The 23,359-nt window shown below is 36.5% G+C and overlaps 3 protein-coding genes across 3 annotated transcripts; 1 reads left to right on the forward strand and 2 right to left on the reverse strand.

The window, feature by feature from the left end:
• The first annotated feature begins 1,934 nt into the window (after positions 1-1,934).
• Positions 1,935-5,522, forward strand: LOC125193118 (uncharacterized). Its single transcript, XM_048090860.2, has 7 exons — positions 1,935-2,436; positions 2,838-3,142; positions 3,368-4,048; positions 4,317-4,442; positions 4,545-4,748; positions 4,833-5,033; positions 5,108-5,522. The coding sequence occupies exons 1-7, from the start codon at positions 2,169-2,171 to the stop codon at positions 5,213-5,215; spliced, it is 1,893 nt and encodes a 630-aa protein (XP_047946817.1). The 5' UTR covers positions 1,935-2,168; the 3' UTR covers positions 5,216-5,522.
• A 339-nt stretch (positions 5,523-5,861) lies between these two features.
• LOC125193117 (boron transporter 4-like) lies at positions 5,862-9,282 on the reverse strand. The gene is made up of 11 exons (XM_048090859.2): positions 8,987-9,282; positions 8,591-8,689; positions 8,442-8,524; positions 8,189-8,381; positions 7,965-8,103; positions 7,553-7,885; positions 7,303-7,476; positions 7,019-7,231; positions 6,627-6,946; positions 6,228-6,507; positions 5,862-6,139 (listed from the first exon to the last, which is right to left on the reverse strand). The coding sequence occupies exons 1-11, from the start codon at positions 9,016-9,018 to the stop codon at positions 6,029-6,031; spliced, it is 1,977 nt and encodes a 658-aa protein (XP_047946816.2). The 5' UTR covers positions 9,019-9,282; the 3' UTR covers positions 5,862-6,028.
• Positions 9,283-9,577: 295 nt separating this feature from the next.
• LOC125193119 (26S proteasome regulatory subunit 8 homolog A) lies at positions 9,578-13,396 on the reverse strand. The gene is made up of 9 exons (XM_048090861.2): positions 13,090-13,396; positions 12,352-12,449; positions 11,369-11,593; positions 11,216-11,278; positions 10,976-11,139; positions 10,725-10,881; positions 10,507-10,605; positions 10,238-10,348; positions 9,578-9,954 (listed from the first exon to the last, which is right to left on the reverse strand). The coding sequence occupies exons 1-9, from the start codon at positions 13,283-13,285 to the stop codon at positions 9,814-9,816; spliced, it is 1,254 nt and encodes a 417-aa protein (XP_047946818.1). The 5' UTR covers positions 13,286-13,396; the 3' UTR covers positions 9,578-9,813.
• Positions 13,397-23,359: the final 9,963 nt, after the last annotated feature.

The following is a 23,359-nucleotide window of genomic DNA, read 5'->3' on the forward strand; positions in this document are numbered from 1 at the left end:
GGTAATTTGTCTCCACCATTTCTTTCGAATTTTCAAGCATACTCAAATTCTTTTGACAGAAATCATAGGGATCTCTTTGTCCTTCACATTGATCACCACAATTCAAGTTATGAAAAAAGGTATAAACCTCCCCTCTCAAATTACCAATTCATAGCATATAAATCAGTTGAGAATCGAAAACATAACTCTAACAAATAACACAACCAATCTCAACCAAACACAACCAATCAAACACCTCCGCGGCCAAATCGAAAATTGCGAAAAGAACATAATTTTTGTAAAGAGAACTTATCTTTTGGGGTGAATGCGGGCAGTTTTGGGTGTGTTCGAATGTTGTCGGGGTTGTTGAGCGACGACGGCAACCTCAGGCGAAGAGTAATCGGCAGTAGCACTGGTGACGATGGCTGCTCGGAACGATAACAGCAGCGGCGTTGTGCAGCCGACTATTGGTGATTGCACCGTCTATTTTTTTATGCATCTGTTAAGTGATGACCGATTCGGGTCCGAATTTATTTGTAAGGAACCAAATAAGTAAAAAGATAATGCTAAGGACCAAATTAATAAAACGATCATATGTTAGGGACCACATTTGGCCTTTACTCTAAATTCTACTATGATGTAAGCTTATTATGCATAGCATCTTGTGAGATTTTCCCTCTTGTTACAACTCCGCCTGTTACAACTTCGCCGTTGGTAAAAGGGACAAAAGAAAAAAAACAATAAAATTGGAATGAATAATGGTATGGTGGGGTCCGCGCAGCAAAATTAGTTAGATTTATGGAGCCGACAGCATGTCTTCCGTTAACGTCAATGATGCATGTAATCACGTTTAATATCAAACGGTCATAATCCTTGGGCGGCGCCACCTTATAATTATGCAAATTAAAAATAATTATTTTCATCTCATTACGTATCATCAAGATGTCTTTCACCATGTCACCGTAATTATCTTATTTTCTTGGCTATATTTGTTACTATGAAAGATAATTATTTGGATAAAATTAGTATTTACAAATTAGATCTATTCAGAAAAAAAAAGAAAAAAAACAAATCGCAAATTATTTGTTGTCTTTTTAATATTTTACAAGAAATGTGCATGATATATCGATTAAGGGGAGTAATCAATTGCTAACCCACTCTCTAGTTGCTAACTACAACCAATTTAAGACCATATGATTTTAGAAATCTATGGGTCTAAAATTTAAAATATGTAATTTTCGTTTTTATTAATTAAATCGAAAAAGATAAAAAACACTGTCAAATTAGGGTTTTGGATGAAAATGTCAATATAGTGTTTTGAAAATATTAACGCAGTGCTTTGAGAATGTCAACACATTTCTTATGTCAACACATTGCTTTAAAAATGATACTATTTTACATTTATTATATTTACATATTTTATATAATATGTTGACATTTGTTGTGTACGAAAAAATTAAAAATTTTCAAAATTTTTTTTCAAATTTTGACATCAGAACATATGCAAGTGAGATCTCATTATAATCCTTATGAAATTATCTTTAATTTGATATATGTTGTGCGAAAAAATAATTTAAATCGAGAAAGTTATATGCGTTTTAAAGTTATGGAATATTTTTCAAAAGTTACTTACAACTAATTTGTTGTAAATTGACCTTAATATCCTTATTGATGTTTTTTATTAAAGTTATGGAATATTTTTCAAAAGTTACTTACAACCAATTCTATTTTATTGATGAGTATCGTAGAATTCTGATTATATTTTGATTCTATTTATCGTGATGTGCATGTTGGGAAATTGCTAAAGTTGTTCATGTAGAATTAAATAACACACCAATTAGTTTAAAATTTCAACTAAAATATACTGTAAATATTTATTTGATCACCAACTGTCAACTCCATACATAATTTAATTTTATTCAAATATTTGACAGTTGAGACAACAGACTTTTGATTTGATTCGATGATAACACCTCGGATTGAAGTGACAGACAGCACACACTGTTCCCCCTTCATTTCTCACACATTCATAATCATAAAAACACTCCGACAAGAAGAAAATTCATTCTTTCTCTATCCAATTCCTTTTTGTAATTTGTTCAATCTCTGTGTTGTGACGCCGGGGATGCGATTTCTGTGGAGTTCTGGTTTCCCATCGATCCACATTCCGATTGTTTTCTACTTGAAAGATGATGGCGAAGGGCGGTTTGTGGTGGGAGAAGGTGCGGAGAGGAGTGAGGACGGTTTATTTCATGGTGGCGATGGTTTCGTCGCTGCTGCTGGTGGCGTTGCCGGTGGTGGTGGCGATTGCCGACGCTGTTTTTCCTTGTTTGTTGATATCTAGCTTTACGTGCGTGAATTGCTTTAGTTTTAGGGAACATTTGGAGAGATACGCCTTCAAGAGCTCGCTTCTGGATATTCCTCTTGTTTCCGTTATCAGATCTCTCCTTATCATCTGTACGATTCCTTCTCTCTTTACTTATTGCTGCAATGAATGCAAAAGACCATGTTTTTTTTTTAATTTTACCAACCTCTCTGCTTTGCCAATGTGTGTTTGTGTCCTTTTATATAATTAACTCATATGGCAAATGTAGTAAATTGCAATTCTAAAATTAGAGTTGTTGCTCCTAATGATAAATCTGCAATCTTGAATAAGATTCAAAGTGCGATTGAGTTATGATTTTGTTTTAGTTTCCTTACAGAATGTATATAACACATGTTTTACTTATCAGGGATTATAATTAACTATATTTGAACTGACATTTTTGTTTGTTTTCGAGTATCCAGCTTTGGCACTAACGAACTGATCAAATTAAGAGTTGTGAAGCCCTTTTCTGATCAGTTTTGAATGTGAGCAGGTGTATATACAATGTGTGATGGCCCAGCATTATCACACGGTCCCTATCTAGGAACTGTAACAATCTGCTCATTCCTTTCAATGCTTGTTCTTTCCATCAAGGCGTGTGTATTCACTCTTCATTCACAACTTGATGGTGAAGCATCGGCTTCTCTTTCGAGGAAAAAGATCCACCTGAAGAAATCTTGGGGGATGCCTGTGTTATTTCTGTCATCTCTTGTGTTTGCTCTTGGCCACATTGTTGTGGCGTATCGTACAAGTTGCAAAGCTAGAAGGAAATTCAGTTTTCACCATGACCCTGAGGCAGTTAGTTCATCATCTTTCATACCTTTGTACTTTCTATTCATTGTTTAGGCAAAGCTGAATTGTTTTAAATGGGTGCTCAATGTCATTAGAATGTCCTTAAGAACATAACATGCTCATATCATGTTATTATATGAAGAAAGATGATGAAATATATTTTTCCTAATACTCTATATCTATTTTGCTCTAGGTAAGGTTTTAGCTAATATACTTTTATTTGATTATCAGGTGCTTTCTTGTAAAATGATTTTCACTGGTTACCAGAAGGTTCCACGATCACCCACTCCTGTAGGGAAATCTTTCCGAAGTGAGAGTGTCACGAGGAGAAGATCACCGGGATTGGTGCTGGATGATGGGGAACTTCCAGTCAGTTTACTTGCTGACAAGGACAGTTTATTCCTCTCTTGTCTTGGGCTAACGGTTCATTACAAGATACACATGCCAGGATCACCTTCACGTTCTTTATCCTCCACTACACTTTTTGATGCACCATCATTATGCATTCCACAGAAGACCCAGTATAGTCTTCGTAGGAGTATCAGTAACCAGTTCTATAGTAGTCGTTCCCCGCTTGAAACTCCCCTCCTGGCGAGCACTCCAACATCCCCAATATCTGAGGACATGCCTATTTTGAGCTTGCATGAGTCTTTTGAGGAGGTTGAACTCAGCAAGTTAGGGTCTCCAATGGTAGAAAGAAATGGGGATGTGGTCGAAAATTGTGGGATTGTTCTAATCCACGGATTTGGAGGTGGTGTCTTCTCTTGGAGAAAGATAATTAGCACTCTTGCCGAACAAGCAGGTTGTCCTGTTGCTGCTTTTGACAGACCTGGATGGGGTTTGACATCAAGGCCAGTGAAGAATGATTGGGAGGAAAATCAATCATCTAATCCTTACAAGCTTGATAGTCAGGTAATAGATAGTCTTATGTATCTGTGATGTGCTTAACTTAGCATAGATAAGAATAAAATGTATACTGCATATGATTCTGGCATTGCAACTATAGGTCGTCATAATGTGTGCAACGACTATTCTAAACGTGAAATATCATTTAAGGGTCCCTACTACTCTCTTAGGAGGTTGGTCCTGCATTTGAGCATTTCTATAATTATAAGCATTATTATTTTTATGGTTTGTAAAGCTCATGTGTCAGAAATATGATAGGATTTAAATTTATCAGGTGGATCTGCTACTTTCTTTTTGCACGGAGATGTTTTCCTCAGTAGTGCTAGTTGGCCACGATGATGGAGGATTACTTGCCCTGAAAGCTGTGCAGAAACTTGGGTCATCAGCAAATTCTGTGAATGTAAGCTGATTATGAGACTTTATTATGATGTAAATGTGATTTTTGGTACAAAATAATACAGAACTTGAGATTGAGAATTAGTTTCATTTGCTATATTCTCAGCTGGATATAAAGGGTGTCATATTGCTGAATGTTAGTTTATCGAGAGAACTAGTTCCAGCCTTTGCCAGAATACTTTTACGCACTAGTCTAAGGAAAAAGCACATGGTGCGTCCTCTGCTACGAACAGAGATCACCCAAGTAGTGAATCGGCGAGCTTGGTACGATGCCACCAAACTAACCACTGAAGTCTTGAGCCTATATAAGGTAGTATTTTTCATGTGTCTAACAATTCTGCTTATTGACCAATGTCTAACGACTCTTACTTTTTACTGCTGTGGGTGATGCCAGGCCCCATTACATGTGGAAGGTTGGGAGGAGGCCCTTCGTGAAATCGGTAGACTATCATATGAAACTGTCTTACAACCACAAACCGCAGCACTGATGCTCAACGCAGTTGAGGAGTTGCCAGTTTTAGTTATTGCAGGGACAGAAGATGCTCTTGTCCCTTTAAAGTCTGTTCAGACTTTGTCTTCAAAACTACTAAATTCCGTGAGTTCCTCACTTTTCACATCTTTAATCTCTTTCAATCTCCTCTCTCATCACCTGATTTCATCTATCTGCAGAGAATGGTGGCTATATCTGGTTGTGGCCATCTTCCACATGAGGAATGTCCGAAGGCGTTGCTCGCAGCCATATCTCCATTCATTACTAAGCTTTTACGAACACCATAATTGCTAAAGCTATAGGCTGATTGGGCATACTTATGTGACTAGTTGGTAGGTAGTTTTGTCTTGTATATTCTCTCCAGGAGGAAGAAGCCCAAGTTGTGCTCTCCTTTTGGTTGCAATTTATTTATGTTTTCCCTCATTTTATTTCTTTCTTTTTTTGTTGGAAGTTTGATTAAACATGAGTTTTGTAAAACACTTGAATGAATGGAGAAGAGTAATACAATGAGTAATCACAGTCTTGTGTATTGTAAAACAACAAATTTGGGTCTCCTATTAGTACATCAATCCCAGGGAAAACTTGAATAGTTTACTTCATTGATTTCATCTAGTTTGGATTTTTGTTGGACATGAATTAAATTACTTAGTACATTCTTCTGTTAGGTTCTATGGGTAATTAATTTTCTAGAATTTTAGGGTTAAGATATTAATTGACTTTGATGGTAATTTAATTATTGATTTAATGTTTAGACCTTATCGTTTTAATTATTCATGAGTTCAATAATTCTGGTTAATTGTGTGTTGATTGAATTATTTACGTGTTGATGCAAAATTCTTGAGATGCGTTTCAGTACATGTTAGAGAATAAATACTATAGTACTTTATTAAGTCAATAAAGTAAAAATGGCAAAATTTTGAACAACTTAAAACATCACAAAAAATTACACAATTCAAATTCAGTTTCCAACAAATTATTTGTTTCATCTAATATCCAGATTTTTTTCATCAGAAGAAAAATATAAAAACATAAAATACAAATCAATCATTTGTCATGAGAGCGTTTATCCCCGTTAGACGTTAAAGCAAATGATCCAACTCCTAACTCCTAACCTTGAGCTCTCCTCTATTTGTTGATAGTTCATCCGATATCTCAGCATCACACATTTCCATCTCCACTTGCTCAATTACTTGAAAATGCACCTCCACTTCCTAATCAAATAGTTCATCACAAGATCCAATTTTAGCATAAACACACTCAAAACACGCACACAAACCAAATTTGGGTGAAAAAACGCACTCTCGAGGACAAGTTGAGGGAGCGTTGTGAAGTTCCCTCGACTTCTTCATATTCGGCAGCATCCAGCTCCTGAAGATACTGAGGCTGGACAATCTTCGGGAGCAAGTGCTGCCGAATGGCGATGAGAAGGAAGAAGGGTAATGGGAATAGAACCCCGGCCACCGGAATCCAAGTAACTCCAAAACACACAATCAGGAAGAGAAACTCGAAAATAGTGAAGGCCGCAATGTGTCTAAATGGCACTGTCTCAACATAGGATCCATGAAATTGTTCAAGAACCCTATCCACATTATACATATGATCAGAAAAATAGGTTTTGTTAGCTACAATCAAGTATTGATACAAAAGTAATACTAAATGTTAGGTAAAAAAATTACTAGTTTACAAGAGAAAACTTACCTGTATCTACGACTGGGTGCAACGAAGAGAAAGACCATCCTCTCCCAAAATTGGTTACCGAGAAGGCTATCGATGGCCATGTAGGCAAAGTAGCCCCATAAAACCGACGTTGGGATTCGCTTGATCAAGGGCATGCTGCATACCAATGCCCCGACTAGGAGAGATTGGAGCAAGTTGCTCAGGCGTTGCTCGTTCACACGAACAGGCAAGTGCTCGTCAATAAGCTTTTCAGCCGTTGATATGCATTTTGATTCGTGTTCTTCTTCGATCTTCATCACTGCAGCCTTCAACTTCTCCAACTCCTTGACGACGTTGTTGGTCTGCAACAACATTCACAGTCGTCATAACAAAAATCACCAAAACTTTGTTTCATATTCGAGGAAGAAACATACAACAGGAGAGTTGTCGATTTCAACGAAAACAGCCTGCATCTCTCCATAGATCTCTGAGGCGTTCGCATTGCGCTTAATGCCTTGTTTAGCGCACTCAACCATCTTCCTCCTAATGATCTGTTTCCGAAGAACAGCTAAGCTCTTCGTATGCATAGGAGACTGCGGCAACACTCCATTCGAAGGAGGCAGTCCCATCAATCCACACAGTAAAGTCTGCACGCGCATTTGTCAAACCAAACGGCATTCAAACAATTTAAAAAATATAGGCCTAATTAATTCCGTACCATCAAACCAAGCAACAAGATATCATAATGATAAGCAGATGGATTCTTGAGATTGAACTCTTTCTGCTGAGCAAGCTGTGAGGCGACACTGTGGTCGAAAAAATAGAGCCCGGCTATCATTACAGCCGGAAGCGACGCACCAAATATGTACAACATAGGAACCTTAGCCATGTCCTGTTCCAAAAAACTCCATTTCTGAACCATCACAGAAACCTTAAAATTTCTAACATGACAACAAAAATGTGGATACCTTCATCACTGTCCAGTGGTAAAGAGAGGGTGATTCCATTAAAAGAGGGCTACATAATCTTCGAGGAACTCCAGATGAGACTCGATTAGGTATGGCGAATGACGCTGCAGTCCAGAGTAAGACCATCAACGGCACGCCATAGTCTGCAACAAAGCTTCTGAATCTGCTTGTCCCAAACCACCATGATCGTGCTCGTCTGCTCTTTAAAGAAGTGTATAGGAGGCCGAATGAGAAGACGACACCAAGCAAGCCATTTGCGTAGAGCCATTCAAACTTATACTTTTCCAGATTAGGATCCTTATCTTTTGGAATCTTGAACTCACTCACCATTCCCTATTATATGAATCAGGAAAATAAGACTATTATCACTAAAAATGTAAAAGTTGGTGATTTGGAATAGTAATCAATATACCTTGATAGCTTCTTGGATGAAGAGGACAGTGATCAACATGCCGAATGTTTCCCCTGCGATTCGGGTGAATTTGTGTATGATTGAAGCAGCATTAAAGATTGCAAGAAGACACAAGAGGAGAGATGTCCAAACACAAACCCTGTCCAATTAAGAACACAGCATCAACAAGAATGTGTTGGAAAAAGATAGTACTAAAAAAGTGATGCTATTATGGTAGTAGGTACCATCCAGCACAAGGCAAGAAGAGCTTCTCCCCCAAATCTTGTCTCCCTTTGGCAAGTTTGTAGAGATAAGAATACATAATCATAGTTGGCTCAGCAACTCCTAGTATCAGCAGTGGCTGTCCGCCTATGATCGAGTGTATGACGCCACAGATAGCAGTCGATGCAAGAGTTTCCACAGTGCTCAAGCTCCCATCTGAGATGAAAAAAGAAAACAGTAACTCTCAAACAAAAAAGTAAAGACAGTTAAGTTTACCAGTTTCCCTGCTGATCTGCTCTCCAAAGGCAATGACAGGAAGAGCTGATGCAAAGAAGATATAGGTAGTTGGAGCAAGTATCCTGAAACAAACAAAACAAGATCATCTTATTCTTATTCTTCTTGAAGGATGAAGAGATAATAAGTACCCGAATCCAGTGCGAAAGCCGTCAATCCAATCCTGCTTGTAACAAAATATTCTAGCATTAACATCCTTCCTAATCCCACTCAATGGACCCTTCATTTTTCTGGTGAAAATATCTTTTAGTGTAGTATCAAGTCACACACATTGCAAAAAATGGCTTTTGCATATAAGTAGACATGCAGGCGTTTATTTGAGTGCACAGAAACAGAGAAAATTGGGGAATAGTATAATTGAATGCTGAGAAAGTCAATGCCAAAAATTTAGTTTCCAACCTGAATTGAAAACCATTATTGGTGCATGAAATCAATGATGAAGACAATTGAGCATGGATTATTTATGTATCCTTAAACTTTTAACACTGGAAAAAGTAACAAGTCTGTAGCACATTTTTCATGATCACCTGATCAAGACGCGTCCAGCTGCAAAGTCCATATATAAATTTATGCATGCAGCATATATGTTTTACATACATAAAATAAGATTTTGCATGAGTATTTGTAGTGTCTGGAGAAGAATTTTTTAGAATTTTATTTTGGAAAGTTGTGAATTTAAATGTTTAAATATGAATTAAGCACATAATTTTTGTCATCCATTACGTTCTGGGGTTACTGGATTGAGTTCAAATAGTACTCCTATTAATTATACAGAGAATTTTTAGTTCCATGAGAAGTCAGAATTCAGCTCTATAAATATAAAAATTAAATACTTTTGTACGATACGTAGATCATATTTATATAGAAGGAACTAATAGGCTGTAAGTTATTAAAGTTTAGTAAATATCTATTTTGAATAGGACAGAACTAATTATAATGTGTAGCCCTTATATCTCATATTTAATGCTTGATTGTAAATTATAGTACTAATATATTTATATCCCAAGCATTTTGCGATAGGAATATAACAGAATAGAAATATTTGAGGCATCCTCTAAAAACGACTTTTTAGTCCTCTATTCTCAAGCATTCTGCGATTGGAATATAATTTCTGTGCATACGAACAATATCTCCGCCCTGTATTCAGCAAGATCCATAGTCCATACCAATCAAGAGCAACAAGCAGAAAAGGAATGCACAAAAGCTGAATTATAACAAGTGGTGCAAATACATCAAATCATATGAACTACGAGTAATCAAATTGAACTGAGTCTGCCTGGCTGATTATAAATTTGGTAAGTCGTCTAAGGACCCTCATGACCCAGACCAACGGTAATGCCATTCTATCATTCATTTACTTCCAGAGCTTCCTCAAAGACATGTTTTTCTCGGTTTCCTTCTTCATGACCTTGGCAACTGCCATCTCAAAGTCCTCCTGAGTGACATGAACCCTTCTCTCTCTCAGAGCAAACATTCCGGCTTCAGTGCAAACAGCCTGCCAAAATTACAAAGTTCCACAGTTTATTAGGGCAACAGCTTTATTAATTTTGGTTCAGAAAGATGCAAGGAAAAGAGGCGAGTTCTGCTTGGAATCTGTGCTTCTGATGAAAACATCATTTTCAACATATTTCATTAAGACTCAAATTTAGGCAGTAACTATAAGTCAAGCTGTTGCATCATATTTCTGATTTTTCATCCAAATACCTATAACCAAGAACTCCTATATAGTTCACTAATTTAAAGAGGTAAACTTTCATGTAAGCAAGCACCAGGCATACCTTGAGTTCTGCACCAGATGCTCCATTCATCTTCTCAGCAATCTTCTTTAGATCAATCCCTCGCATTAAATTCATTTTCCTTGAATGAATCTTCAAGATATCCCACCGAGACTGGAGAAGTTTCCACAGATTAGTATTTCAGAGTCAAAATAAAAATATCAATTTAGACTTACATATGAAAATTATGAGGAAACAATTAGAATTCAAAAGTTTTATAGCATCAAGTCCACTATACAGATAAATGTATGATTAGAACAAGCACCACTAACCTCTTCATTAGGATTTGGGAACTCAATCTTCCTATCAATTCTTCCAGGCCTAAGAAGAGCTTGGTCCAGAATGTCAATTCTGTTGGTAGCCATCAATACCTGTATAGAGCATAGAAAATGACACAAAATTGTCATTAAACTCATCTATGATGAATCTTTAACAGAATCAAAAGGAAAGTATAAGATTAGGTATAAAATCAGCAGGCAGTAAGGAATACTTTTATCTTGTTAGAGGCTTCAAAGCCATCAAGTTGATTAAGAAGCTCCAGCATAGTTCGCTGAACCTCACTATCCCCATTTCCACTTCCAGATTCCATACGAGCAGATCCAATGCTATCAATTTCATCCATGAAGATGATGGATGGAGCATGCTCTCTGTCAAAAAACATGATCAGGAATGCATCATAGGAAACACATTTTCATTAAATATGTCGAGATGGTTGATAACTTGCTGCTGAAAAGAACTAACCTGGCCATGACAAAGAGTTCTCTAACCATCCTAGAGCCTTCTCCAATGTACTTTTGAACTAGCTCAGAGCCCGAAACTCTGATGAAAGTGCAGTCAGTATGGTGAGCCACTGCCCTTGCGAGCAGTGTCTTACCAGTTCCAGGAGGTCCATATAGCAACACTCCCTTTAGAAGTCCAAAAATGTATATGTTAGAAAACACAGGATGTCAAGTAACAATAGTACGATGTGTCGGTAGTTACCTTTGGTTGGGCTATTCCTAGACTCTCAAACAATTCTGGATGCTTGATTGGAAGCTCAATCACCTATAACACAAGACATAAGGATATAAAAAAGATAGTTCTCTAACATTTACTATCTCAAACTGTAATAAAGTGAAACCATAGAATGAGTACCTCTTTTATCTCTTTAATTTGCTGGTCAAGACCACCAATCATGTCATAAGTGGAGTCTGGAACTTTTTCAACTTTCATGAGATTCACCAACGGATCAACTTTACTAGGCAGGACCAAGTGGAGCACATAACTATCATTACGTAGAGCAACCCTTGTTGAAGGGGTAATCTTAGTGATATCAATGCTCTTGTCAATGTCAACTACATACTTGCCCTCAGGATGAACCTAAGCAAAGAGAGCAAAATAAACACTAATTGAGAAAGAATGTTACAATGTGACAGCAAATATAACAATATATCAGGCTGAGACATAGCACATGTTTTTTATCTCCCTCTAACCTCTTAGTGTAAAATGAAGCCATAAACCATTCTCTTCCCCCTATCTTTTCAGTCAAGGAGGTTGAATTTGAATATAACTTATTTCTTGGTGGATCCATTGTTGCAATCTCAAACTCAGACCTCCCAAACACCTAAAGTAAATACTAAAAAATAACACCCTGGAAGTATTATTTTTCCGACCACTTATTCTAGGTAACTAGGTTGCATACTCAAATATATGTCTAGGTTGCATACTTGCATATTCAAATATATGATATTCACGGACCTAATTCAGTGCGTGAATTTTTCTGTAGCAGTAACAAGGAATAACACAAGAAACACATTTTAACTGTCACCTCCATATTAAAGGTTGCCTAAACCCATTACTAATAGCAGCTACATTCATGGAATGGAAGAAGCATTCACAGGCACGAGGATGTCTAGTTATAATAAAGAATGATACAACAACACATTTTTTCTAGTGTCAGATGGAAGCATTAGGCAAAAGGCACACTAGACCAGAAGACCATAATTCCTTTCCTTTCTTCTTTTTCTTATTTACATACATAACACTGAGTGAAGGAGACAAAATGGTATTGAAAGATTTGATATTGTCACCCACAAAAAAAAACTAAGAAATGTTGTTGACAGTAGTTAAAAACCAACCTTAACGAGGACCTTTGATTTTCCCATAACTTTGACAACTTCGCCCACATATGATCCAGGCTCCTGGAGAAGCTGCAACTCTTCCTTTAATGATCGCACTGTCATTAAGGAAGCAAGTAGTTTTTTATAAGAATGCCAAGCATGTCTTTTACTTGAATGATATTGTTCTTATCTAGGATTTATGACCTAATTTCTACTCATAGCGCTTCGGAAACACAATAATGGTATCTAGATTAAGATAAAAGCTCCGTCACAATCAACATTCATAGAAGACCTGAGTGTGGCAAAACATAAACACAGAACTTACATAATATGAGGATGCTTTTAGCAACATGAACCTTAAAATTATGTCTTAAATTACTTGCTTCTCATTGAGGAACATAAGCAGGCATTTAACAGACTGTAAAATTCCGCTGTACTGCTTTTTTTGAAGAAAAGTTCCAACAACTATATGATATAAACCCATAGAACCGAAATAAGGCAATCAACGGATTGGAATTCTTTCAAATTATCAACTACAGGCTGCCCATAACAAAACCCAATATAAATTGATAAGGCGAGAATAAACAGAATACGAAGCTGGAGAAAGCTAAAAAAGAGGTGCAATTAATTTCACATTTTGAGAGCTCTGTAGAGAATAATGAAAGCGAAACTACTACAACAGACCCTAGGGTTTTCAGCAAAGCAACAATTAAAATTACACATATCATTTAAATCCATGAGCGAATTGAAGAAAACCTCGAGCATTAAGGTCATTGCGCTGAGCTTCGAGACGCTGGAGATCGTGATGTTTCTGACGGGACAACAGCTGCAAATCCTGTATAGTCTGCTGATAATACTGGCGGAGCCCTTCACCGCCGCCGGAAGCAGCGCCCTGTTGGTGTTGGCGCTTCGCTTCATCGGCCTGCCGAGCGATAATCGCCGCCGTCGCCATTGATACGTCGTCGTTCGATATGTGAGGAGATCGGAGAATAATTGGGTTTTCGTCTTTGCCAAGCCAAAAAGGGTACCACAGTCCTTGAATTTGGAGTCTCACAGTCTACACCGCCTCAATTTTTTTGTTACTTATTTTTATTTATTATATAGGACATTTGTTTCGCTTAATTTAGAAATTCCCCAGGGTTTCATGATATGCATTTTCGGCCCCAAACGTTCATGTCAATTACATTAATGGGAAATTGGTCTCTAAAACCATGAACTTTGCTTAAAATTTGGTATTTCTCATGAACTTTGAAATTGGTATGTAATATCACGAACTTTGCATTTTGTTTGGTATTTCCCACGACATGTTTTTGCTATATTTGACTAACTTACGAGGCTTTTTTATCATACTTGGAACAATTAAATCAACGTGGTTTTCAACGTGACTTTTAATGCTACATGTTATGAACTTAAAAAGTGGTTTCAAATATTATAAAACATATCAAGGTTGCCTATGTTAAATAAGATTTTGATGAAAATATTTTATTTGAGTGAGTTTGGGAAATACCAAACAAAATGCAAAGTTCGTGATATTATATACCAATTTCAAAGTTCATGGGAAATACCAAATTTTAGGCAAAGTTCATGATTTTAGAGACCAACTTCCCTACATTAATAGCTCATTTTAAATTACTTTGTTGTTTAAATAAACTCAGTACGAAAAGACAAACTAGTCATCCCCCGCACATTGCGCTGCTGACGAACTTTTTATATCAATTGTGTTAGTACATAACTTTGGGTTATATTAATCATTTATTTTATGATTGTTATTATTAAATTTTAGAATATTCAATTTAGTGAGATGAAAAATATATTTAAACTGAGAGACTTGGAGCAGTACTCCAACACTAAAACATCAATTCAATGGCTCCTTTTTCACTCATTCTATAATCCAACAAAATCATTATAATTTGCTCAACTTTTAACTAAAGATTATTTAGAGAAACTTCTTAAACTATAATTATGATTAAGCAGCTTTACGTATTAAAATTAGGAAAACTACAGCATCTGAAATATCATAGTATGAGGTGCCACATATCCCCTAAAGTTCCATCTAGCTTTAACTTGCCATAGAATATGTACATCCTTAGTAATCAATCTGCTTAGGTCAATATATAATCAATATATAAAAGGAATACTCTAACATGTATTTGCTGCATATAATTCATGAAACAAAACAGAGCCTAATACTTTCTTGCAACTCATAAACAGAACCTAAAGATGACTACACAAAACAAAAAAAAAACACAAGAAGACTTCTTTGTAAAATATACATAGGTAATTACAATGAATAAAATGTAAAATACATTATACATTACAAAAAACTTCTTTGTACACTACATTGTCAGTAACATCACAACGTTCATCTTCATTTCCACATACTAAAATTTTCAAACCCTTACGACTTGTAACCCTTGAAATATCCACATAAAGTTGACCATGGCTAAAAACTGGTTTCTTCAAAAATAAACCAACATGGGATAAGGATTGCCCCTGACTCTTATTAATGGTCATCGCATAAGATACAATCAATGGGAATTGCCATCGTTGAAACTTGAAAGGCAACCTGATATCAGAAGGGATTAGGCATAATCGAGGCACAAAAACAAAATCTCCAGCACAACAACCTGTAAGAACTTTTGCTTCCAAAACATAATTTCCAAGTCTAGTAATAACCAACCTAGTACCATTACACAATCCAAATCATGATCAATATTTCTCAACAACATCACTGGAGTGCCTATCTTGAGATGTAATTCATGATTTGGAATACAGAACATCGTATCCCATTCAACAATTCCGGAGTATGAATCTCATCTAAAATACCAGAACGTACTACATTGCATTGTACTATCAACACTTAGATAAATTCGATCCTCCAAACCACTTTGAGCCATCATATACTGATTTATCATTTCAACAACTTCTAAAGTCGGCGCTAATATAGCTCGATCTTCTAAATAAGACACATCCTCAACATTTTGTTCGTATGTTGGATAAGTTGAAGAAACAATACTCCGCAAAGGATCACCATTACATTCAACAATAAATATGCCGAAATAACAACTTGTCCACGCCCATCACTACAATCACCAATAACACCATCACCAACACCTATCAGCCATTCACAAAATATACTATCAACCATTCACCAACACCTATCACCTATTAATGATGGAGAGATGATGATTAATAAGCCAACTATCAACTATTTATAGAAGAAATTCTGTGGGAAATTTACATTTCAAGAAAAGCTCCACAATATTACACGTAGGTTAATACACATCAAACGTGTAAATACATTGATAAACCCATGTGGAAAGATATACTATATGCACTCCAATCGATATACAATGCAAACTGCTGCCCAAAACCTTTTGTTGCATAAAAAATCTGTCTTTCAGAAATTTAGTTAGGCTATGGCGGCTAGGACTTTACCAATTTTTATCTTCATGTCGGCAAACAAAATTTTCACTGCAAATCCTATAGATATATAAATATTTTAACCTAATAAAATTTAGGTTAGCGTCCGAATTTTGATAGATTCTCACTCTAATTAAGTAAATCAAACACTCCTATGATTTATCATTTTTAAAGTTATTGTCAATCACTATTTATGCACTTCGTTTTACAAAATACTGAATTATCATTTCCATCTACTCAAATATCAATCACCCAAAATTACACTCTATTAATTAGCAGGGTTTTTAAAGTGGAACGTGTATTTGTTTATTCGTGGAAAGAATAAATTGGATTTTAAAATACATTTAATTAAAAAAAATCAACAAAAGTGAAATCACTTTTGGATTAGTCTTGCATCTGATTTAATTTTACTTTGATTGATTGATGATTGATTAAATTTTCAACTATAATGCTTGGAGATTTACTGGTAATTTGTGTATTATCTTTTGGTGTAAAGAATAAACTGTATTTTGAAATATATTTAATTAAAAAAATCAAGAAATCACTTTTGGATTAGTCTTGCACCTGATTTAATTGATTGATTAAATTTTCAGCTTTAATATTGGGAGGCAAGTATTAACTGGTAATTGTGTATTATCTGTTGGTGTATATAATTGATTTAGTTAAATCTTTTGCAAATTGATGGAGTATGATTGATTGATACTCCCTCCGTCCCGCTTTAGGAGTCCCGGTTGAGATAAATTAATAAAAAATGCCTACAAAGTGTTAAAAGCAGGTCCCAACATCCACTAAAATTAATAAAAAAGTGTTAAAAGTGGATCCCAACATCCACTACAACATTTATTTATTGGACACTCAATTAAAAGTGGGTCCCAACATCCACTACAATATTTATTTATTACACATTCAAATACTTTTTTCTTAAAACAAGTGCCCGACTCAACCGGGACTCCTAAAGCGGGAGGGAGGGAGTAGTATAATTGGTTTAGTTAAAATAAGCCTTATGTCCTATTGACTATAAGTCTATGTTGGGAATGTTCTCCTTAAATGATTTCATACTCTAAGTCTTCAAGTAGTTGGCTGTATTTGCCTATAAATAGGCTTCCTCTTCGTTGCAAATGTGCAACCCCATAGCACAACACCATACGCTATTCTCACATCAAATTTATAGCTCTTCCTCCACTTATATTTTCTCTTGTTCTCTACTTCTTATTTTGGGATTATTATCCTTGTAGAGAATTTGTGGGCTATTTGTTTTGTTAGTCTGGAAAAAATATTTTGTATTCCCATCAATATTTTAGTGGAATTTTTGGCTCTCTCGCCGGTGGTTTTTTACCTCTATTTACGGAGGGTTTTTCCACCTAAAAGCCCTGGTGTCATTTTTACTATCTTTATCAATTTATCATTATCTTTGGTTGAATTTATCACGCTTCCGCACTCTGTACCCCTACATATTGGTACCAGAGCTGCTATAGTTCAACTGGGATATTTTTTTAAATATGTCGACGAAATTCGACATTGAGAAATTTGATGTTAAATTAGTTTTGCTATTTGGCGAGTCCAGATGCTGGTTGTTCTTGCCCAAAATGGCCTGATGAAGGTTCTATCCGGCAAAATGATGAAGCCATCCACTACTACGGAGGAGCAATGGGAGGAGATGGATGAAAAGGCGTTGTCCACAATCCAATTATGTCTATCCCGTGAGGTGCTACGTGAAGTCATCAATGAGAAAAGTGCAGCAGGTATATGGAGTAAACTCGAGTCTTTATACATGACCAAAACTCTTGCAAATAAACTCCGATTAAAGGAGCGACTCTTCACTCTCCGTATGTCTAAAGGTACTCCCATTCAATCTCATCTTGATGAATTCAATTCCATCATAATTGATTTGGAAAATTTGGATGTCAAAATTGATGATGAGGATAAAGCCGTACTACTTATTGTTTTTTTGTCACCCTCATATAGACATTTCAAAGAAATCATGCTTTATGGTAATTGTATTACCTTGAGCTTTGATGATGTCAAATCTAATCTACTGTCCAAAGAAAAAATTGATACCCAAACTCATTCTTAAAGTTCGGGTGAGGGACTAGTAGTTAGAGGGAGAAACCAAGAAGTAGGTTCCAACGGTAAAAATAAATCCAAATCGACTAAAATCTAGAGGTAAAAACTCTAAGTATTGTCGTTATTGCAAGAAAAAAGGGCACGAAATCTCTGAGTGCTATAAATTGAAAAATAAGCAAAACAGAGAAGATAAGGGTAAGCAACCCGATAAATCTGCCGAAGCTAGTTTTGCATAAACTGAATCTGATGGGGATTGTTTTATTGCTTCTGATACTGAGCTAAGGTCTAAAAATGACTGGGTTTTTTATTCTGGTTGTACTTGTCACATGTCTCCTCATAGAGACTGGTTTACCACCTATGAATCATTTAATGGTGGTCTTGTCTTAATGGGAAACGATGCTCAATGCAAAGTTGTCGGCAAAGGTACAATCAAAATCAAGACACATAATGGAGTTGTTAAAACTCTGACCGGTGTCAAACATGTCCCTGATTTGAAACGGAATCTCATTTACCTAGGCATTCTTGAATCTCAAGGGTGTAGATACTCAGCTGGAGGTGGAGTTCTAAAAGTGTCCAAGGGATCTCTTGTGTTACTAAAGGCAATTCGATCTGGCAGTTTATATTTGCTGCAGGGTTCAACTGTTACAGGTTCTGCAGCCGTCGCCTCTTCCAACAAAGACGACACCAAGTTGTGGCATTTGAGATTGGGCCACATGAGTAAGAAGGGAATCCAAATTCTCAAGAAGAATGGCTATCTTGGTAACCATTGTACCGGCAAGGTAGATTTCTGCGAACATTGCATATTTGGTAAGCAGAAAAATGTTAGTTTTCCCAAAGTCATTCACAGGACCAAAGGTACTTTGGATTACATCCATTCAGATCTTTGGGGTCCATCGAGAGATCCCTCCAAAGGTAAATGTCACTATATGTTGACATTTATTGATGATTTCTCACGTAAGCTCTAGGTCTATTTTCTCAAGCAAAAGAATGATGCATTTTCCACTTTTAAAGAGTGGAAATTATTGATTGAGAACCAGACTGGCAAGAAAATCAAGAGGCTAAGGACAGACAATGGCCTCAAGTTTTGTTCAAATGAGTTCAATGATTTCTGCAAGAAAGAAGGTATTGCCAGGCATTTCACCGTTTCAGGAACTCCACAACAAAAATGTAGTTGCGGAAAGAATGAACAGAACCATCTTGAAGAAAGTTCGTTGCATGCTCTCCCATTCTACTTTGGGGAAAGAATTTTGGGCGGAAGCAGCTTCAACAGCTTGCTACTTGATCAACCGCTCACCAAATCGATCACTCGACTGCAAAATTCCAGAAGAAGTTTGGTCAGGTAACCCTGTTGATTATTCTAATTTTAGAATTATTTAGTTGTCCTGCTTATTCTCATGTGAACGAGGGAAAATTGGAACCTCGTGCTAAGAAATGCATTTTCATAGGTTATGGCTTAGGGGTTAAAGGTTATCGTTTGTATGACCCTAAGTCTCACAAAATATTTCACAGTCGAAATGTAACCTTTAATGAAAATGCTATGCTATCTTCTGGAAAAGATATTGTTGTTCCCTCCACTTATACAAATAATCAGGAGGATACTCAAGAGAAGGTGGAGTTTGAGACTGAAACTCCTATTCAGGACGCAAATGTCCCTAATTCTTCCACCACTCAAGAAGATGAAATCACTGCTGACCAAAGGAGTCCACAACAACATCCACCTCAGTGTCGAGGTTTACCACAACCGTGGTCTATGGCTCAAGGACTTCCACAACAAAGACCCAGAAAGCCGACTCAAAGACTGATCGCAGAATCTGCCAACATTGCTTATGCATTGACTATTGCACAAGAGATGGGTGAAGATGGTGAACCTAAGAATTATTCCGAAGCTATCTCTGTGACAACTCATCAAAGTGGATTGCTGCTATGCAAGAAGAAGTCAAGAGTTTTCTAAAATATGAAACATGGGAATTGGTGAAGTTGTCAGAAGGCAAACGAGTCATTAGTTGCAAGTGGATCTTTAAGATAAAAGAAGGCATCCCCGGTGTTGAGAATGCAAGGTACAAAGCAAGATTTGTTGTAAGAGGTTTTGATCAACATTAATGTATTGACTTTAGCGAAGTATTTTCTCCTGTTGTTCAACATTCTTCAATTCGTGTATTACTTGCTCTAGTTGCCTTGTATGATTTGGAGCTGGAACAGTTAGATGTGAAAACTGTTTTTCTTCATGGTAATCTTGAGGAAGAGATTTATATACAGCAGCCGGAGGGGTTCGTTGTTCCTGGAAAGGAGAACTATGTATGCCGTTTGAAGAAATCTCTTTATGGTTTGAAGCAGTCACCAAGACAATGGTATAAGAGGTTTGATTCCTTCATGACTGGACATGGCGACTCGAGAAGTAGTTATGATAATTGTGTTTATTTTCAAAGGACATCTGATGAGTCATTCATATATTTGTTATTATATGTTGACGATATGTTAATTGCTGCAAGAGATAAAACTCTTGTCGACAAATTAAAGGTGCAGCTCAATAATGAATTTGATATGAAGGATCTAGGTCCTGCCAAGAAGATTCTTGGAAGGAGATTAATAAAGATCGTCAAGCTGGAAAACTTTTTCTATCACAGGAAAAGTATGATATGAAGATGCTTGACAGATTTGGAATGCGAGATTGCAAAGCTGTTAATACTCCACTTGCCGCCCACTTTAAGTTGTCATCAGATCAGTGTCCACAGTTCGAAGAGGACCAAAGGCGCATGTTACATGTCTCGTATTCTAACGCAGTCGGAAGCCTTATGTACGCTATGGTTTGTACTAGGCCTGATTTGGCTTGTGCTGTTATCATTGTTAGCAGATTCATGCACAATCCTGGCAAACAGCATTGGGAAGCTGTCAAATGGATCCTTCGTTACTTGAAGGGTTCTCCTGATATTGGTTTGGTATTTGACAGACATAAGTCTGATCCAGGAGGCGTAGTTGGTTATGTTGATGCCGACTATGATGGTGATTTAGACCGGGAAAGGTCACTTTCAGCCTATATCTTTACACTCTGCGGTTCTGCTATCAGTTGGTATTCATCACTTCAAGCTGTTACAGCTTTATCTACCACTGAAGCAGAATATATTGCTGCTACTGAAGGAGTGAAGGAGGTTAGCTAGCTCCGAGGCTTGGTATCTGAACTTGGTCTACAATAAGACATTCTTGTTGTGTTCTACGACAGTCAGAGTGTTGTCCACTTGACCAGGAACAACAAGCATCACTCAAAGACCAAGCATATTGATATTAAGCACCACTTCATCCGTGATATTGTTGATGCAGGAGATATTACTGTGGAGAAAATCCACACAACTGAAAATCCTGCAGATATGTTAACCAAACCACTTCCAACTCGATCATTGTCTGGACTTAGCGGGCATAATTTGTAACTAATCAAGAGTTCATGGCGAGAGAGTATTCCACTCAAAAGGAGACCAAGGTGGAGATTTGTTGGGGAATGTTCTCCTTTGGGGAGTCAAAAGTTGCGGCCAACCTTCAACTACATTTGCCATTCTATTAAATGAGTTCATACTAATTTATCTCATTAATGGCCTTAAATGATTTCATACTCTAAGTCTTCAAGTAGTTGGCTGCATTTGCCTATAAATAGGCTTCCTCTTTGTTGCAAATGTTCAACCCCAGAGCACAACACCATACGCTATTCTCACATCAAATTTATAGCTCTTCCTCCATTTATATTTTCTCTTGTTCTCTACTTCTTATTTTGGGATTATTATCCTTGTAGCGAATTTGTTGGCTATTTGTTTTGTTAGTCTGGAGAAAATATTTTGTACTCCCATCAATATTTTAGTGGAATTTTTGGCTCTCTCGCCGGTGGTTTTTTACCTCTATTTACGGAGGGTTTTTCCACCTAAAAACCCTTGTGTCATTTTTACTATCTTTATCAATTTCTCATTATCTTTGGTTGAATTTATCACGCTTCCGCACTCTGTATCCCTACAGTCTAAACATGTAAATGAGGTTCATGATATCTAATTGTACCAACCATTGGATAATCTGATGTCATTGCAGCTTTTAAAAATACAATAATTAAAATTTAAAAAAAAATGAAAAAACCTTTCCCATTGCATTCTCGTGGAAACAACCATTTGTTTGCTCACAAATTCCCTCCCAAAAATTAGTTTGAAAATTGGCTCTATTTCTCTAAAATTTTCCCCTAAAATCAGGGTTATGGAGTATGTTTATTGGGTTGGTATATACAGAACAACGTGTATGTAACTCGTGTATTTACCCATACCATCCTTTATGGTCTCATTTTGGCATTTTGCCCCCTAAAATTTTAGCTCTAAAAAAATACTCCCTCCGTTCCATTCAAGATGACCACCTTTCCTTTTTTATTTGTCCCAATCAAGATGACCACTTTCCAATTTTGGAAATAATCCCCTCTCTCATCTCTCCTCATTAAAATATACAACTACTTTTTTCCTCTCTACTTTATTCCACCTAACAATACTTCTTAAAATCTCGTGCCACTCAAGAATGTGGCCATCTTGAGTAGGACGGAGGGAGTACTTGTTTTTTACTCTAATAAACCTTGTATTTGGATTCAAGTTTGAGAATCCTTTCAAAATCTTAATATGAGAGTTGCGTAAGATGATTTGATTGATTATTACTCCCTCCGTCCCGGCTAAAATGACACATTGCTTAGCCGGCACGGGATTTTAGGAGTTATTAGTTAAAGTGTTTAATTGGAGAGAGAGAAGGTGGGTGTAAGTATTAAAGTAGAGAGATAAAGAAAGATGAATATTTTAATAGGAATGAGAAAAAGTGGTTGAGTATATTAATTGGAGAGAGAAAGTTACCAAAAAAGGAAATGTGTCATCTTAGTTGGGACAAACTAAAAAGGAAAACGTGTTATCTTAAGCAGGACGGATGGAGTAGTATTTTGTCACGCGGACACTTGGTCCATATTTTAAACTCCATAGAAGTCCGGGTTAAAAAACGGGCCCTAAGGGTTAAGCAAGTTGGCGTAAAATATTACCCAACCAATCAAAACATTACCCAAACCATTTCAAAACCATTAAGCAAGTCCATATTTCAAAACATTTTTGCTACAAGTTGGCGTAAAATATTACCCAACCAATCAACCATGTCATGCTTTCTCACAAATTACCTCCCAATCTATAATTTGAAAATTGGCTCCGTTCCTTGAAATTTCCCCCCTAAAAAACCTTGCTTTTAAGGTAGTATAGAAGTATAGATTACTAGATAAAAAATTACTAAAATAATGATTATTGAGTTTAAAATATTATTTTGACATTATTCAAGATTGGTTTTAATAATAAAAATAAATAAATAAATAAATAAATAAATTAATTATTATTATTATTTTATTTAAGAATCAACCTATAAATGCCGAGCAGCATATGTTGGAATGGGTTTATCTTATTCGTGTGTCGGTGTATTTAGAACCGTATGTGACTGTCCGCATAAGCAATTGTGATTCTAACTTAAGGCCTAACCTAGGATTGAGACAGTTGTGGCG

This window comes from Salvia hispanica, chromosome 4 (assembly GCF_029641045.1).
Source record: "Salvia hispanica isolate PSC_SH4W2 chromosome 4, Shi_PSC_v1, whole genome shotgun sequence".
NCBI classification, from domain to species: Eukaryota; Viridiplantae; Streptophyta; class Magnoliopsida; order Lamiales; family Lamiaceae; genus Salvia; species Salvia hispanica.